This window comes from Semicossyphus pulcher, unplaced genomic scaffold, assembly GCF_022749685.1.
Source record: "Semicossyphus pulcher isolate SPU_LCO1_2020_fin unplaced genomic scaffold, fSemPul1.0.p SCAF_22, whole genome shotgun sequence".
NCBI classification, from domain to species: domain Eukaryota; kingdom Metazoa; phylum Chordata; class Actinopteri; order Labriformes; family Labridae; genus Semicossyphus; species Semicossyphus pulcher.
The window spans coordinates 12,103,346-12,121,341 of NW_027211696.1; the positions used below are offsets into that span (position 1 = coordinate 12,103,346).

The 17,996-nt window shown below is 41.6% G+C and overlaps 1 protein-coding gene across 1 annotated transcript in view; it reads left to right on the forward strand.

The window, feature by feature from the left end:
* Nucleotides 1-9,222, forward strand: part of ccbe1 (collagen and calcium binding EGF domains 1) — a 34,980-nt gene extending 25,758 nt beyond the window's left edge. Inside the window, exons 6-11 of the mRNA XM_069673741.1 lie at nucleotides 279-388; nucleotides 1,790-1,898; nucleotides 3,061-3,200; nucleotides 4,510-4,545; nucleotides 8,266-8,301; nucleotides 8,748-9,222. Coding sequence (XP_069529842.1) covers nucleotides 279-388; nucleotides 1,790-1,898; nucleotides 3,061-3,200; nucleotides 4,510-4,545; nucleotides 8,266-8,301; nucleotides 8,748-9,023 — 707 coding nt within the window. The 3' untranslated portion in view covers nucleotides 9,024-9,222. The remainder of the gene's footprint in view (nucleotides 1-278; nucleotides 389-1,789; nucleotides 1,899-3,060; nucleotides 3,201-4,509; nucleotides 4,546-8,265; nucleotides 8,302-8,747) is intronic.
* Nucleotides 9,223-17,996: the final 8,774 nt, after the last annotated feature.

Here is a 17,996-nt window from a genome sequence, read left to right on the forward strand (position 1 = left end):
TGATTTTCCAGCGATCATTAATAAACTAAAATTAAAAGAGTTGCCCCCTCCTCTCCCTGCTCATCATCGATCTGTGCATGGAGTTCAGAGCCGCCTGAGAGCGCAGCACCGCGCAGCAGAGCGTGGAGGTGCAGCTTCTCTCCACAATCAGACACAAAACAAGAGCAAACTGCACGGATCTGTAAAGCTTTATGGGCGTGTTTGCGCTTGAATATCATCACTACAATGTGCTTTGTGATGGTAACTTTTGTGACCGAAACATTTTTCCTCCTTCCCAGCAGTGCATCTCTTTGAGAAGTCCGACAACGTGATGAACGCTGGAACTTGCTCAGCCACGTGTGACGATTTCCTCCAGATCAAGATGTCCGTCCTGCAGCTGAAGCAGAAGGTAAAATGTGAAAGTAATGACAAAAAAAACACAACTTTCTATCACACACATCAATTCAATCTATCTGTAACACTACACTGTGTTTTTATCTTAAATCATCGTACTGCATCCTGCATTCCTGCAGCCTTCTCTAGTATATTACGCTTGACTGCAGAAAGGCCCCAGCGAGCATTAAACTCACCTTCTTGATTCAGCAGAATGTAAAGTTATCCAGAACTGTTGCGTTTCTTTATCACCACCTAAACATCTCGCTGTATCTCCAAGGAGTCTGTACCTGAGAGTACATCAGAAACAACAGCAGGCTGATTTTTACAACTTTTTATGATTTATTATAAGCTTTTCCCATTTGCTTATATGAAAAAAAACTTCCTCCACTGAAGCTGGTAGATTTTTTCCATCAGTGGGAATTGCTGGGCAATTTGTGTGAAACTCAACAGAGGGGTTACATTTCCCTCTGTGTAATCACATGCGTCTGAACCTATCTGAGCACGTGTCTGTCAACAGTGGCACTCAACACCTTTGACTGTAACCGTTATATATTGCTTCCAGGTGTGTGGTCTGAGTGCTGCTGCACCGCATGACTTTTTTTCTTGTTAATATATTAAAGAAACAAAATAAAAGGACTTCATAATCTCACAGTGTTTTATTAGAGTGTGTTAGATAATATATGCTTTTAATAAAGGGAGGTTAGAGTGTGAATTTAAGATCACACTGTGGTTCAAACACCTGTGCCCAAGGTCACAGGCTACACTCTTGCATAATGCCCACTGATCAGCAGGTGAACCATGACCTCTGTCAGTGTCTGTGTGGACATATGCTTCTGCGTCTGTGCGCATGAATCCTGATTAGCGGCCCCTAGCAGCAGAGCGGGGTCCTTCACGTGTTTCCCTCTGGGATAGCCAGACCCTCATGATGTTACACAGAGATCAAAGTTAACTTTTTCCCAAGGATGCCGCTTAGCATCCAGAGCAGGAACTCTCCTGGTCTCGCTGCATAATGCAGAGGGGTTGCCTCGCCTTCCATCTGTCTGGGTTACAGCTTGTAGCTTTGCGCAGATGGAAGATCAGCTTTCATCTCTGGCAGGGTATATAATTTAAACATAATCTCACTTGAAGCTGGCCCTTCGGTGGGTAATTTTCCTGTCCTGTTCGACAGTACAGGCCTTTATGAATCATTGTACGTAAAAGCATTTATGGTATGAAAATGGTGCACTTACAGTATGCATTTCAGTGTCTGACATCACTTCCAAAGAAGGGAAAAAATACTTTCATACCATCAGAGAATATGAATTTTCGTCAGAAATGTTCTTTATTTAATATATATAATTCATTCACTTATATGTTGTTGCCTCCTCATTGACCTGCTCAATCATAGTAATTTTGTTCTGCATCCTTTTTCAAGTTGGCCGTGCTGTCAAACAGCGCTGACGTCCCCGAGCAGATGACCAGCGAGAAAATCCTGACGTCGCCCATATTTTTACCAGGGCCTCCAGGTCTCCCAGGACCTCCAGGTAAAACACACGCAGCTAAAGATAATAAAACAGCGTCAGACTCTACAAAAGAAACTGGCCTGCATCCAGCAAGAGCGGGATTAAACATTAATACAGCTGAGGCTGATGGGAATATCATTTGGTTTGCAGGTATTTGGTCGTAAACCGAAATATGGATACACTGAAAGTTTGAGCTAATAATGCCGCTCATGGGAGACATACTGTGTATCTTTTTCTGTACCATGTTTCATGGTAATATACTGTATGCTGTAGTTGTCAGGACATTTCACACAAAACCACAAATGTGAACCTCCTTGGGGTTCTAACGGATAAAACAGGAGGTCACCAAAACAATGGGAGCCATATTTTAGGAACCATGAAGTTTTGTGTCAATATATCCAGAGATCTCTAACCTGCTGTGAGGAGAAGGGATCAGGGAGGCATGTCTACCAAATGTCTATTGAAATCAGAGTGTTAAGATATTTTAATCTGGACCAGGGGTCTCCAACCTTTTTTCATCTACTACAAGCTACTTTAAAAAAATGAAAGTGGCCAAGAGCTACTTGCATTACATTGCTGTAATTGCTGGTGGCGCCCCATGCTGATTCTTTTGTCCACTGAAACGTTGGTACCACAGATGACGCATATACACTGGAAATAGTATGTTTTCTGCTTTTTAATGGCGTGGCCACCTTCATTGTCCGTCATAAATCTGCACAAACAGGCTCACAGCACCAAACTCCACACTTTAGCTTAAATAGCGTACAGCATAACTGACCCGACCTGTCGATGGAGGTTGCTGCAACGTTGCTGTGATTCGTTGACAAACTTGCCAGGAGCATCACCGTTTTTTATTGACAGCTGATAGGCCTATCCTATTATTTTGTATTGGAGGGGTTGGGACATCTGTGTATTTGCTTGAATTGAAGTGGGAAGAGGCTTTCAAGGTGCATTTATTGTCGTCGGAGTCCTCTTGGCAAGCGACTTAAATCCAGACCTTGAGCTACTACCTGTTGGAAGATCCCTGGTCTGGAAAAATGTGGTAGACTAACCGACTGACCAACATTGCCATCTCCAGAGCCACACCAGGAGCCTGCATTTTAAAAGACTTAAAATATTAGATTTTTGACCTTTTTTGATCAGTTGTCTCTTGTTTGACTTATATCAGTCTGGATGTTTTCAGGAGATCCAGGACCAGAGGGCCCACCGGGGCACACAGGACTTTTGGGAATCCCTGGGCCTCCTGGTCCAAGAGGCTTGATGGGACCAATTGGACCCACACCAGACCTGGCCCACATCAAACGGGGGCCCAGAGGACCCGTGGTTAGTTTATATACCTTTTTTAAGTTATTAAAAATAATTCTTTTTGAATCATATCTGGCTTGTGGCAGTAAAACCCCCACATATATATCATATTACTCAAATGTAACTGCATGGACTTCTGAATCAGGCGTGTGTGTGTGTGTGTGTGTGTGTGTGTGTGTGTGTGTGTGTGTGTGAGAACTGATACTTGAATACATTAAACCAGCCTCTCTTACATCCATCTATGCCCTCATTTTCTGTTGCCTCACTTCCACACGCAGTCAAACCTGGACAGGCTCTTTTTACTTTTCGTTTATGTTGCAGCTTTTAAAAGGATTCAATGTAATACCAAAACTATTCCGATAATTAAGTTTAAAGAAAGCTGTGATTGATTTATCTTTTGGAAGGAAGCATGAGGAGTAACTTGCTAAGAATCTCTCATCACAACTGACACATTTCAGAAAGACACAAAGACCATTCCAGCACGCTCTCCCTTAAAGAAAGCCAGTTTAGCGAGGTGAAAATGTATGACACATGGTAATGGCAATAACAACAGAGAAAGGCTGAATCCATTTACAGCTTTAGTTGTTTTCTTTGGCTCGCCGTGTTTTTATGCAGCTCTCAGTCTTGCCGACAAGTGTGAACCCTTAAAGTGTGGGACCCGATTCAAGAATGTGCAGGATGTGGCCGTACACATATTTCTAGTTTTGAGAGAATAAGTATTTATGCAATCTCCTGACTGATAAATTAGACCGTCAACACTTGAAAGTGAAGTAATACTTTGTGTTCCTGTGTGTGTGAGACACTTGGATGTTTTAACACTCATCTCTTAAAAATTTATGAGCTGTTAATGCATTTAATCAGTGCTCATGCTGGAGAGGTCAGACTGAAAGGGAGTTGTCATTTTCTCCACACAACAGCCTGATTCGATTCTAAGTTATGAGGTTCGGCCGATGGGTCACACATGTCTGACTGCATGTCAGATCTCGGTCGTGCGACTCTCTTGGCTTGTTGCTGATCTGAATATTGGCTCTCCTCCCTGTGCGGTGTCTTCACACTTCTTTAATGATGATGATTCCAAAAGAGAGATCAAAGCACTTTGTACCACAGAGCTGAAGTCATTCAGCGATGGCCTGGAGGCAGGCACAGAGTTAATCTTGTGTAATCGTTGTTGGTGGAGCTGGATGAATGTGTCAGTCTGGAATAAAAAATGTTTAGATTAAAGGAGTTTTTTGTGAAAATAGTGACTTGAACATGTGTCTTGTCTTTTGAAAGTACATTTCATAAATATGCAAACATATTAAATGCATTATTTTTTTCATTTTAAAAGGGGCATCCAGGAGCACCAGGAAGAGATGGCCTAAAGGTGAGGACCGATGTAACCATGTTTTTATTTACCATAAAATTCGGTGTATAAGACGCACTTTTCATACTTTTTTTTTTTTTTTGTTCATCTAAAAAGTGGTTTGCGTCCTATATACCGGTACAATCAATATACCAGTATTGAGGGAGAAATTTCAGTTCTCTGTAATCAATAGAAGCAATAATATTTGAAATTGCAGCCATAGCTGCAGAGAAAGTTGTACAAACAACTCGTGGTTTCGCCCGTTCTACATTCCTTTGAGGTTGAAAATCGGAGAACTGGCCCTTTAAATGCAGAGAGAGGTAATTAATTGTGTTACAGTATTTTACCCAGACGATGGCGCTATTATCTAGCTATAGCTTCGTCACTAACATGCGCCGTCATGATCGCCAGTGACGCCACCACCTCACAATAATCAACGTTACCATAGGCTGAGCTCAAATGCAGCACCGGCAGCTAGCAGGATTGCAAACTCAAAATGGCTAAAACAGATGTTAGGCTGTCATTTTTTAAACATTTTGAAATAGTGTTGAATCACTTGTATGCACATTTTTTTAATAAAGAGCCATAGAAAAATGTTCCCTTTGTGGCATCGCCAAAACAGACAGCATCTTATATTCCGGATGTTACGGTTACGGGCAACTACTGTAGGCAAGATCGGACTATAGAGCAGGAGACCACAAATTTCCCTCCCGAGCAGCAGAGTCTTAATTTTGATGCAGAAATTGACTCTTGGCTAACTGAACGTGGCTTTCCTCAAAGGAAGGATACCAGAGTTGGTGCAAGAGATTTAAAATCCCAGACTAGATACATTGAGCTCATCTGTCAGTGACATGTTGAAAGATCTTTCCCTCAAAGCCTCAGCTTGACTTTGTCCCTGCAGATCATACAATCACTGCGAGTTGCTACAAGCTGAGAGAGTAAAAACTAAAACCAAACAGTGAATTGCAAAATTTCTAAGCTTCTGTTGTGAAATATTAGACAAATATTAGCACCTCAATCCAAATTGTTTTTGTGCTGCTTATTCAGACTTTATTATCAGTCTACCAGAGGATCACTAGAGAGTTAAGAGGTATTAACTTTGACAGGATTTCTCTCACCTGCAAGTTCCTTCTGCAGTCTGGGTCAGCTTTGACCTCATTCACAAGGAGCTGAGGCCAGCATCTAGTCTGTTCAAGTAGAATACCAGTAGCCTCTTTCTGATAATCGTTGTAAAGACTCTGCATACCTCTCTTTTTTTGTGAGTAGTGCATTTGGATTGGCCAATGCGAACTGGTAACCGTCTTTCAAGTGGCAAAAGGCTAACTGGAGTGTCTGTGGAACAAGCCCAAGGCAAAGTGTTTCAAAAGAGGCTCAGATTAAGGAGGGAGAGTGCAGACTTTACTAATACTGATTACACCAAGATTTGTTTGTGCTTTCACATTTTTTGTCTTCGATAAGATTTGAGCACCTCCTTTCCTTATTTTGTAATATTTCTAAAAAGAGGAGCAGCTGAGGTTGGAAAAATACGATGCCATCTTGCCATGGCTGTTTGCAGACAATTCTGCTTCTGCACGTACGTGTTCTGGAGGAGGTGGTGCTGGGTCCAACTATTAACCATTTAATAGTTTTGCGGTTATTTTCATTAAACAAGGTAGAGCTTGGCAACAATGGTGGCACAAAGATGAGTAACAAATCTGAGAGACATTAAAGCTGTTTGAACAAGTAGGATGTCTGGGTCGTCTCAGACTGACAGCAGCCAGGTAAGGTAGTTAGAGCAGCTAATATATGGCAGACATGGAGATATTATCAGACCTGATACCAAATGGCATTTTCTTTTAAGGAATTCTTCAAGGTAATTTGGTCAATAGTGCTTCAAGAATGGGCAGTCAGAGGTTTGAGGTATAACAGCTGAAGAGATCCTGGTCTTGTATTGGCTCTTGGATCTTGTTATAGCCATAACACTGTTTGCTTAGCTTGCGGATCACGTATGGAACAACTTAGGTGCATCTGCTTTATTGACACAGTGCCTCGGTGTTCTCTCAGTACAGCTGCGATGTTTGTGTGGATAGATAGGAGGGTGATGGTAATCTGTCTCTCTGAGTAACAAATCCAAACCATCTGCCAAAACACTCACAGCCCCACTGTGACCCTGAGCCTGGCTAACAACCGCAGTAGTCAGGTCAGATTGTGTGTGTGTGTGTGTGTGTGTGTGTGTGCTACCGTAAGTCAACAGGCTGCCATGATATTTCACCGTCAGGATACATGTACAGAATATCAAGTGTTCTACGTACAGTGCTGTTTCAGGAATAGGTCTGCATTTTGGGAAATACAGTTATTGCTTTGAAAATGTGATGATACTGATACTAGTCTCACGTCTCTCTGTTAACGTTTGTATTAAGCTAGAGCAAGGACTCAATTAGCTTAGCTTAGCATAAAGCAAAATGCAAGGGATCCCAGAGGGAAAAAGGCTTTCTATTATTTTTTATTGATAAAAAAAAAGTGGAAATAAGTTATTTCAACACTATAACTATTACTAACATACAAATTACAGCCTACCATCTGTTTTCACCATGTCCAGTTCGCAATCCTGCTAGCTACCAGTGCGGCAGCTAGCGGTAGCTGGCAGCCTACGGTAACGTTGATTGTTGTGAGGGTGGCGGCTGCAATGGCGCTCATGACGGTGCATGTCCGTGACAAAGAGTTAGCGACAATCAAGTTAATTTTCCTCCTTTAAAACAGGTAGGACAACAACACTGTGTCATACTGTAAATAGGAGACGTTATAGAAGCTTAGACTCAGAAACAGTTTCATGCGGAGATGTGACATTACCACTTAAAGGAGCAATTCTCCCCTGGAAAATGCTGGAGTGAAATACTACCGTCTCGCTGCAGGTAATGTCTCAGAGCGGTACAGAACCCGGAATACGATGAGACTATACCGGTGGATCGTCTAAAAAATCTTCAGGTCTGCAGTCTGCATTTCAAACCTGACGATGTTGAACGAGACATGACATCGGAGGAGGGCGTCCTAGATCGAGGAAGTGTAGTTCAGCAAGCTCCCTGGCCTCCATCAGATAAAGACACAGAGCAAAATTGCATTTTTTTCTACCATAATGGCATCAGCTCGCCATAATAGCATGATAGGACTGTGGTTGAAAATTGCCGAACTGGCCTTTTAACAACCGGATCGCACCATCTTCTGGGTAAAATACCGTAACACAATACCTCTCTCTGCATTTTATACTTGTATATTGGTTGCACCGGTATATAGGACGCAGCCCACTTTTTAGATGAAAAAAAGGTGCGTCTTAAACGCCGAATTTTACAGTAATTCCACACAAAACCACAAGTTGTGTGTTTATATTTCAGGTTTGCACATGGGTAAAATAAACAGGATAAGACATGTTCATAAGTGAGCATTAGAGGTGCCCCCAGGCGTATTTTTGAGCTTTGAAGAGGTTAGCTGCCTCTCCCTGCTACCAGTCTTTATGCTAAGCTAAGCTCAAGTGCCACACACTGGATGAACCAGTCATTAAGCATATTTCCCAATATGTCCGTCTATTCCTTTAACTGAAAGAGGCCAAAAAAACAAAACTGATTTGATTTTAATCTCATATGTTTCTTTATCTGTTTGCTGCCTTCCTCCAGCTCAACTCTCCCTAATAATAATGATATGAATTCTTCTCATGCTTTTTGCCCCACTGTAACTCAACTAAGCTAAATATTTGTTTTGTTCCCCCAGGGGGATAGAGGAGCTCCTGGGCCTGTTGGACCACCAGTAAGATTCTATATTGATGCCACACTATTGTAACTTGTTTCCATTATCCAGAACAATATAGTTCAACTGACGCATGAGTGGAAAACAGACCACTGCGGACTCTGGACATTTAGGGACACAGTTAAGGATACTGTCAAACACAAAGTAAATAGTATGCAGCACAGAGTAAGCATGATCCCCTTAGATAAACACTGATGATGCTAATGCTAACAAATCTGAAGAAGGAGCTCAGTAGCAAGTGAACAGTGTCGACAGTCCATTGATCAGCCGGGCTTCTGTTGGATTGTCTCCTCTGTGGCTTCTGACAAAATATAAATATACATGTATTTTTCCATTACGTGTAGAGTTCCTTCACAAAGTAGAATATCATATGTTCACAAATATTTTTTAACATAATAAACTTTACATTTATTTAATAGTTATTTATTCTTGCACTCGACCCCCAGGGCCCTCCAGGCTCCTTCGATTTCCTGCTCCTGCTCATGGCAGACATCCGCAACGACATCGCCGACCTGCAGAGCAAAGTGTACGGCCGACCGATGCACTCACCGGGGGAGGACTTTCCTGCAGTCCCTGACAGCTGGAGGGACAACCAGGACGGCCTGGATTCAGGCTCAGGTGAGGACTACAAGGAACCTCCAGCTCGAACAGGTGGAGGGTCAAAGAGGAGCAGGAAGAGAAAACCAGCGCGAGAGAGAACAGACTTTGACTGGAACACTTAAAGAGGTATAAATCCTTAACGCTGGGTGTACATATTGAAGTGGTTTGCTTTTTTATTTAACTATTTTTAAACAGAATTATCTTCATGCCTTTTGCTCACAGATGTTTATTTTTGTATGATATATGTGTTTTCTATCAAAATGAGGAGACTGTGCAAATGCATGTTTTTTATTTTGATATTCTCAGAAACATATGGGTCCTTCACAGCACATTAAACAAGTCTCTTATGAAAGCTGTTTTCCTCATTACTCCATGAAAGTCTTTTATTCTGTTGCAAACAAATCATACAAGAGAGTGAGAGTCTGGCTTTCTCCTTCTGCACTCAGCTGTTGGATGGCTGTGTGGATGATACTCGAGGGATCCACTAGAGGGAGACCTTCCCAAAGACATTTACAAAATTATAGGGCACTTTACATGATCAAGTACTTTTGCAAAGAGATTCTCAACACTGAAAGATAAATTACAGTATGTTTCATTAAAGCAAGATTCACAGTTTTAGTCCAACATCCAAATTAGGGACAGGAAACATTTTGAGTCACATTCCAACTCATATGATTAACCTGACTACACTCATAAACTACTGTATAATGTCAAACGGTCTCTACTCTTCCTGAAGACTTTTGAGTCACATGAAGTCATAGCTGGAGGAGGCTGAACCTGTTTGGCCTCTGAGGTGAGAATGAGGTTGTGGACTTCCAGCTGGGTTTTGAACAAAGTTTCATCATAAACTTCTTTGTTTCACCTCTTTTTTTTCACTTGATTTGGATGTGGAGAAGTTGCAGATGTAATCTTTGGAGCATGAGGAAAACACGGGGATGTCATTTTTGTTTTTATTAATATCAAGAGCGAGCAATAAAATTCAAAATCGTTTTGTTTTGAATGAAGAGATGAGAAAAATGTGTTAAACCTCTGAAATTTATAAACATCTATTGTTAACATTTTAGAAAGATAATGTAATTAAAGACTGCTGAGAAAGTGACACAAGTTTTGATAAAACTGGTACGACAAAGTAGCTCCATCATTACCTGCTACAATATTAAAATGCAGCTCAAGTTAATGTTGATATATCAATCCTAAAGTGATAATCTCGAAGATTTTCATTTGAATAAATGCTAAGTCATTATCACTGAATGAGGTAACACAATGATGACTGAGCCTGTGGCCCACTGATTAAGGCCTTTGCATTTGCAGTATTACAGACTGGGTGTCTGTGGCGACTTTCGCAAAAAAAAATCACAAGTGGCGCCAAGTTAGTGACACGTTTTCCATCAGCCAGCAGTGGTTGGTCTGCCAGAGAGGGTAGGCGGAGCTAAGCGGCTGCTTTTCCGGTCTCTGCAAGTGTTGTGAGTAAACAGTAATCTACTATGGCTGAACAACAAAGAAACGATTGATGACTACAGATACAACTTCAAAAATAAGGGAAACTCCAAAGAAAAAGAAACAAATTCGACGCTCAGATGAAGGACAACAGTCCCCGTCAGCGAGGAAAATCAAGAGTTACAAATGTGATAAAGGGAGCCAACTGTAGACGTCTGGTTATCTGGGAAGTGTGCAGCCGTAATTACCTTTTATCGCCATCAGGTGCCGCCAAATGGAGCGAAACTGAGAACTTTATATCTATAATAATCTTATTATATAATAGGGTAACTCTCTCAAATGGACTATTCTGCATAATAATGACAATACTTTTGATACTTTGAGTAAATGTTTGTGTTATTGTTCTAAATTTTTACACACTTTACCTTATAAAAGATTATTTTTATCATGTTATTAATGCTACATTATTAAAGTAAAGCACATGAATACTTCTCCAAACTATAAAATGTGCCCTGCTATTCAGTTCCCCTCTGTATCCACTAGGTGGCAGTCATCTGCCAATCACAAACAGTACGTACTGTGTGATCCCAGCCCTCTGAATGATGCACAGCACACAGTGTTCAGTGAACTCATTAAACTTTGCAGTTTAATTCATGAAGATAAACAAAACACAATCATGAATAAAGCCCTGTGGAGATGCTCACTCAGCATGGGTAATGTGTGTTTTCTTGTTTATTTTCAGACCCGTTGACCGAAATTAGACGTCCTTACGCAACAATATTTGACATCTTTCCTCCCAAAGATGTTTGACAACACGCTCGGCAGCCACCGGTGATGATATAAACCGAAAGAGACGAGCCGAATGCGTTCAATTTGTCTCAATCAGAGTGGATAATCTTTTTTTAAATGTTGTTCTTTAAAGAAAAACAAATACAACTTTTTTAAACATGTTTTGGAATGTTACTATTAAACAACATCCATGCACGCTAAAAAGCATCATCTTGATTATCGATGATGTCACCGTTTCATCTTAAACAAAAACAGATTTGCTTTTGTTTTTTCAGTCCTGCCAAGGTTTACCCTCCATCATTGTTTACATGTTGTTTATTTGTTTGACAATGAGCCTATTTTCAGGGAAACGGTACACGTCATAATTTGCATTTGATTAAAGCGGGCCGAAATTAAACTCCTGTGCACATTATTTTAACAAGCTGAGGTCATCTCGCCCAGGAGAAGACAGACCGAAAGAATGACAACAAAAAACTTGGCGATATATCTCTCCTGAATCCCTTCTGGAAGTAATTAATCAGCGTCATATGAGGGCAAGCCTTAAAAGATTGCAGATATTTGCTGAAGTGCCCCCTTGTTCCTAATTATATCTCCCTGTTTGTCCCCCTCATTATTTAGAACCACCCACAAAAGATGCTACGCTGAGTGGGAACCGCCACACACACACACCCGGCCCCCTCGGAAAGAAAATGTTTAATACCAAATGAATGAGTGAGTTACTGTGCTGCGATAAAGGCCTTAATGAGGTAATTTTATTAGAACAGTTGGAAACCGATGGAGGAAACAAACAGAGAGAGGCAGCATAGAGAAAATTAGTGTTACCCAATTCATTAATTAATGCGTTAGTGTGGGCAGCAAATTAACTGCCCCAAAAAACCTCCATTCAGGGAAGATTATGATGAAAAAAATACATTGTTGCCCTTCAACGTAATTGCAAGACAGTGCAAATTCAATTCTAATGAGGCGAAAGGCAACCCCTTAACATACATCCCCTGCCCCCCCCCCTCCCTCCCTCTCTCTAAAAGGCCTTGTTGAAGCCTAAGTTTAAGGAAGTATTGAGAGTGAAGGAGACAATAATGAGAGATCGGGCTGGCTCTAAGTGCTTTACATGCTGCAAACAGGTAGAGAGGATTGAATGGCTCCTTTTCTGGGACTCCTGGGGGGCCGGTCTTCCCAGCACAACAACACTTGGCCCCTGAGAAAAGGGCCCGCTGAGGAGCCTGCACAGTGAAAGGACCTGTAGCTGCAGAGGGTCAAACTGAATGGCCACAAGTTCTTCAATTATTACAAACTATGTTGTGCCGGCTCTGGGCTTTACACACACACACACACACACACATGTACACAAGCAGAAGCACACAAAACACACACGTACAGCCCTCACCCTTCCACCTCTCCCTCTCATCGAGTTATCTTTACTCAGGCTTTGTCTCCTCTAATTGGAGCTGATGAGGGACTAATTGGTAGCTTTTTTACAACACCCAGTACTTAAGCGATGGCAAGCAGAGGGAGGCAGCATGAGCAGAGTTAATGAGAGGCTTTGCACAAATAAAAGCTTTAAAATGGGCCTGTTTCACCGAATGGGGAGAAAAGGAAAGTTGAGAATATCCTTTGTGTCCCCCACATCTTTCACTTGTGTGCAGGTATCTGAAAAGAAGAGGGAGTTGCTGAAACGTTGAGCACTTGTGCGCATAAAGGGATCTGTTCTGTATTGTTTGGGGGCCCATCGTTTAGTGTGTCTGTTAATAACGAGAAAGGGTTCGCTCTTCAAATGAATGTGGCAAAGTCCTCAGTGGATAATAAGTGCCCTCTCTAGGCCGGACCACACTGGACCATGTTGAAGCAATCTGAAATAAAGGTTCTGCATTGTTGAGGGTGAGTATGTGCGCAGAATTGAGCCAACAAATAATACAGACGCAAAGGTAGCTCTGATGTTGAGTAGTCATTCAATTTTTGTAGATAATTGTTTAACAATAAATCAAAATCTGTTTTTAACTAAAGTATATGAGGCGTTTAACTCTTGTTAAATCTTTAATCATATGTGACATCGCTGAAATACTGAAGGAAAATCAAGTTCTAAAGACGTGTAAATATACCCAATATATGTTTAACTTTAGAGAGGTGATAGCTACATAAATTATTGCATTACACTTCTGTCGCTAATTTTCTGTTTTCAGTAAAGAGGCTTTTATTTTGAAACGACTCTGGTGAGGTACCACTTCCTAACGGTTGCAACCATAAACTGTGTCCCAATCCAGGAGGCTGCGGCCTTCGAAGGAAGCGGTCTACGGAGGATGCTGAAAAGAGACGGTCTGAACTACGGAGCATTTCCTGTTTGCGTCACCAAACGCCGCTCCTGTCGCCTAGAGACAGGTAGCTAGCGGGTTAACTAGCTAGCATAACTAACGTTGAGTAAATTAACCTTTTATTTATTATTTATATATTAACTTGTTTCAAGGCCCCTTTCGTTTTGTAAATGTGTAATGCTAGCTACTCGATTTAAACTTTTACATTTAAAAGTAAAAAAATTTGGCCACGCAAGAGCCCGCCATCTCGTTTGAATTGGCGCACAATGCCTCTCAGGATACGCTGGTTCATCCTTCGCAGCTCGGGAAACGCGGGAAGCATTTGTCGGCCACATCTGATGGAGCCTTCGAATTGGGACAGCCTTTGACGCACTGTTGTGACGCAATCGGCCTTCAAAGGCTGCAGCCCCTGGATTGCGACAGAGCAACAGACTGTATAAAAAGATGACTGACATGACAGTGAAGCCAAAACATTGCAGTATAGGTCATAAAGCCCGCCTCCTCCATGTTAACAGATGGGACATGAGTCAAACTATAAGATCAAAATACACGCCAAATAAATGTTCTCTTTAAATGTCAAATCTTATCATGCTGATTTACGTCCAAGTGTTCATTTTTTCAAGTTTATTTTTAATTAGTTATTTGATGCTGTAAAAAGGATGATTGACAGCTCTGTTGACAAACACGGCTCCTGCAACCGATCTGTTCCAGATTAGCAGAGTGGAGGAGGAACGGTGAGAGGAAGCGTAACTAAAACAATCACTACAGTCATTGAAGTTTCCATATCTGTGAACGTCTGCTTCAGACCAACACAGAGAAGCTGTTCTGCTGTTAAACACACCGGGATCCTTGCTGGTTTTTTTGGTCAGTTAAGTGTGTGTTTTGGTTAGCGGAAGTGGCTACGGCGACTCCACTCGCCGATCTCTACTGCGCTTCTCTGGCTCCAAATGACGTCACCATCGCAAGATGGCAGCGCCTATCATGGGGGGTATTTTGGCTTCAATTTCGTGCAATGAGAGCAGATGGAGATGCGTCGTCCATCTTTATATACAGTTATTGGTTGCAACTGTAACGTTCGTACGGAGAAACGTACAAGGAGTGAATTATTTCATGTCTTAGCATCCCACAAAGAGGCACAAGGTTGGTTTCTGAAGGAATATTGTGACGCTTAGATAGAGTTTGTCTTTTTAAAATGCTTTGAAGTAAAACAACTTCAGTGAGTCAACTAGTTTTGCTTGAATTAACATAGTTTTCTATATTTGTGTGTCTTTTAACCAGTTCTTATGTTTGTTTTGGGGTTTTAAAACAAATTATCAGTTCAAGTGTCACAACATTTTGGTATTTGCTGAAAGGTGGTAATTTAAACATAAAATGATCCTCCTCTCCTGTATCATTAGGACTTGTTTGGCGGTTAACTGAAGAGCACAGCAGGTTGAACCACGACATTTCCTCAGCATGCTGTCGTCTCTGCAGACACCTCGTTCATGTGATAATGGCTGCCTTTGTGCTTTTCAGGTATGAATAAACACCATGAAGCAACAGGCTTCATTTAACTAAGCCATGGTGTCACAGCAGGAGGTAACAAGCCACTCTCCCTTTCCCCCTAATGTCACATGGGTATTACAAACATCCTTATAATGCCCAGGAACAAGTAACCCCATGAGCTTTTATTTGTGTTATCTCATAAGGACAGTTTTCTAAATACAGACTCTTCAAGAATAAACTAGATTATACGGTATAGATTGATCAAATGCAGACTGACTATCCAAGCAGCGTCAATAGTTCAAACTCCAGCACAGTAAATCAGATCATCTTGTTGTCACTTCCAGTATACATTTACCGCAGCATCCCATAATTCACTGGCCAAATATTTGTGCTGACTCATGTGATGTTTCTATTCACAGTCTCAGTGACCCATTAACATCCTACAGGTTCCCATTGTCTGCCCCTAAATGGACCCATTAGCATCGCTATTGTTATTTAAATCCTACATTTCCTCACAAAGAGTGTGGTTTAACTCTCTAATGAGGACTTCCTCACACAAAGGACAGAGGCCTCTATTTTCTCTGCCCTCCGCAAAACTGTTAGATTTCATGGGGTTTTTTATGTGTAAAAATTAAGTCAGTGTATTAGCAAAGACACACCATGAATAAACCTCACATGTGTGGGAGAAATCAGAGGAAATATCTAGTTTAATTATATTTTTCCCATGCTTTTTATTAGGATTATTAAGTGTGAAAAAAGAACCAGACAAAGAAAAGACTTGTGCATGAGAAAGAGCGAGATATCATAGACTTAGCAGTAAAAAGTATTTCGTGTGTTGTATCTAGAATACATATAATAATTGCGTAAAGGTGAAAAAATAATGTAGCTAAAATAGGTGCGTGTGAAACAATTAAACCCTTATGACTGTGAACCCGTTGCTGTTTGCCGATCATTTGCCAGAATAGTCAAACATCCCTGGATTGGTGTCTCCACAGTAGCCTGTTTGTTTCTGGGGTTCGTTCCTGAACCCGTAATCACAGGCCTTCACAGAAAGTGATGCCGCACCTCCACAAGCAGTAGGAAGAAGTGGGACATAATTGTGTCATCTCCTGTCTCCCACTGAGGCTTTCAGACTGCAGATAAAGGCTCCTGCAGCTTGTTTGGCCGTGCCGCCTAACCTTTCACTGACCCCATGCAGGCCTACGAGGCGCTTCAGAACAACACAGGTAATACAGCACGGAAAGGACCAAAACCTCTACGTGGATTTTAACCGGCAAGGTATCATTTCTGCTTGTTACATTGTTGGGTTTAAAAGCTAACCTAGCCATCATATAGGTTATTGTGTTGGTTTCCCACAAACAGTTTAGGTGCAGTTTAGTAAACCAAGCGCCAAACTCTGGGGCTGAAAAAGAAGCTAACATGCTAACCAGAAACTTCAGTTCCTCGAGTGGCCGCTTGAGGCCTCATATTAAACAGCACAATAAAACATGTTTACACCCTGGTACAAAAAAGTGGTTTTGGTCTGTAGCTCAAGTCTCTATGCATGGCAACTACATACTTTATTATTACTTAAAGTTATGCACAAAAGTGCATGGCTGCTTTGAGTGAAAGCTGGATGCTGCTAGGTGTCACCTTAGCTAATTCAGTCACTGAATTAACCTTTTTCATTCATTTAGCGTTCTAATAACATGGCTTGCTGCGGTTAATTGTACCAACAGACCGTCTAAGAAGTATGTGCTCCAGCTCCAGAGTAAATACCTATTATTATATTATTAATATGTTAGCACTAATTAGCAGGCATCTCTGTGCGAGTGGGAGTCAGGATTGTTGTCGTATCCCCACAAAGAAGATGACAGGATAAAGATATGGGAAGACCAAGTTACTTAAAGGGCCAGTTTGCTGATTTTCAACCTCAGTCCTATCATGCTATCATGGCGAGCTGATGCCATTATGGTACGGGGAAAAAAGTGCAATTTCCTTCTGTGCCTTTGGAGGATGCTATCTTCTTCTCCAATGGGCCCTGGAAAACCCAGAAAAGGCCAGGAATCTTGCTAAACTACACTTCCTCAATCTAGGACGCCCGCCTCCGATGTCACGTCTCGTTCAAAATCGTCAGGTTTGAAATGAAGACTGCAGACCTGAAGATTTTTTAGACGATCCACCGGTATATTCTCGTCGTGTTTCGGATTCTGTACTGCTCTCAGCCATCGCCTGTGGCGTAAACTGTAGTATTTCACTCCAGTGTCTCTCATCAGGCCGTTCCTTTCAGAGGGAGGGGCGCAATGTACACTGGGTGTTATAGGAATGTAGAATGGCAGAAACCACGAGCTGTTTGTATAACTTTCTCCACAGCTATGGCGTCAATTTCAAATATTATTTCTTCTACCGATAACAAAGAACACCAGCTTTGACTGACAGGGGCTTTTTCCAGGGGCGAATTTGTCCTTGAGAAGAAACCGTCTTCTTGGGTCCACAAGCTTCTTTAGTCTGACTTAAACAACCCTGACTACCAGCACAAAAACAAATCTTATTCTATGGGAAACACTGTGGTAACTACCTAATTAGACAGCTTATGTTGTAGCTTTGCGCATACACTAGGTCACAACAGGACTCAGTCAGGACTATGGTCACTTCTGGCTCCAAAAAAACCCAGAATGGTGGCTGAACATTCACTTTGTATACAGTCTATGTAAAAACACAAACAGTGGTATATATGATGCCCTACATGCTAGAAAACGTCCTGCACTCTGGTGCCCCACATCATGCACCTGGTGCCCTTTTCATTTTTTTGCCGCTGGCCCTCAGACAGCCTGAGACCACCACCGCACTGTCCTATTCAAGTGTCCCAGTAAGCCATGACAGTGTGACAGTAAACCAGCATGCGCAATATTAGGACCCTGAAACTGGAGAAGCTAAATCTAATCAGCCACAATAAGGCTACTTTTATTATTTAACACCTTTTTGTTCCTTCTTTGACATGCCAAAAGATCCTAGTAGAGTCTTTTGCTGCTTTTGTTTGGCCTTTATGTTAAATTGAATATCTGCGGGTTTTAGACTGTTGATCTGTAAAACAAGATC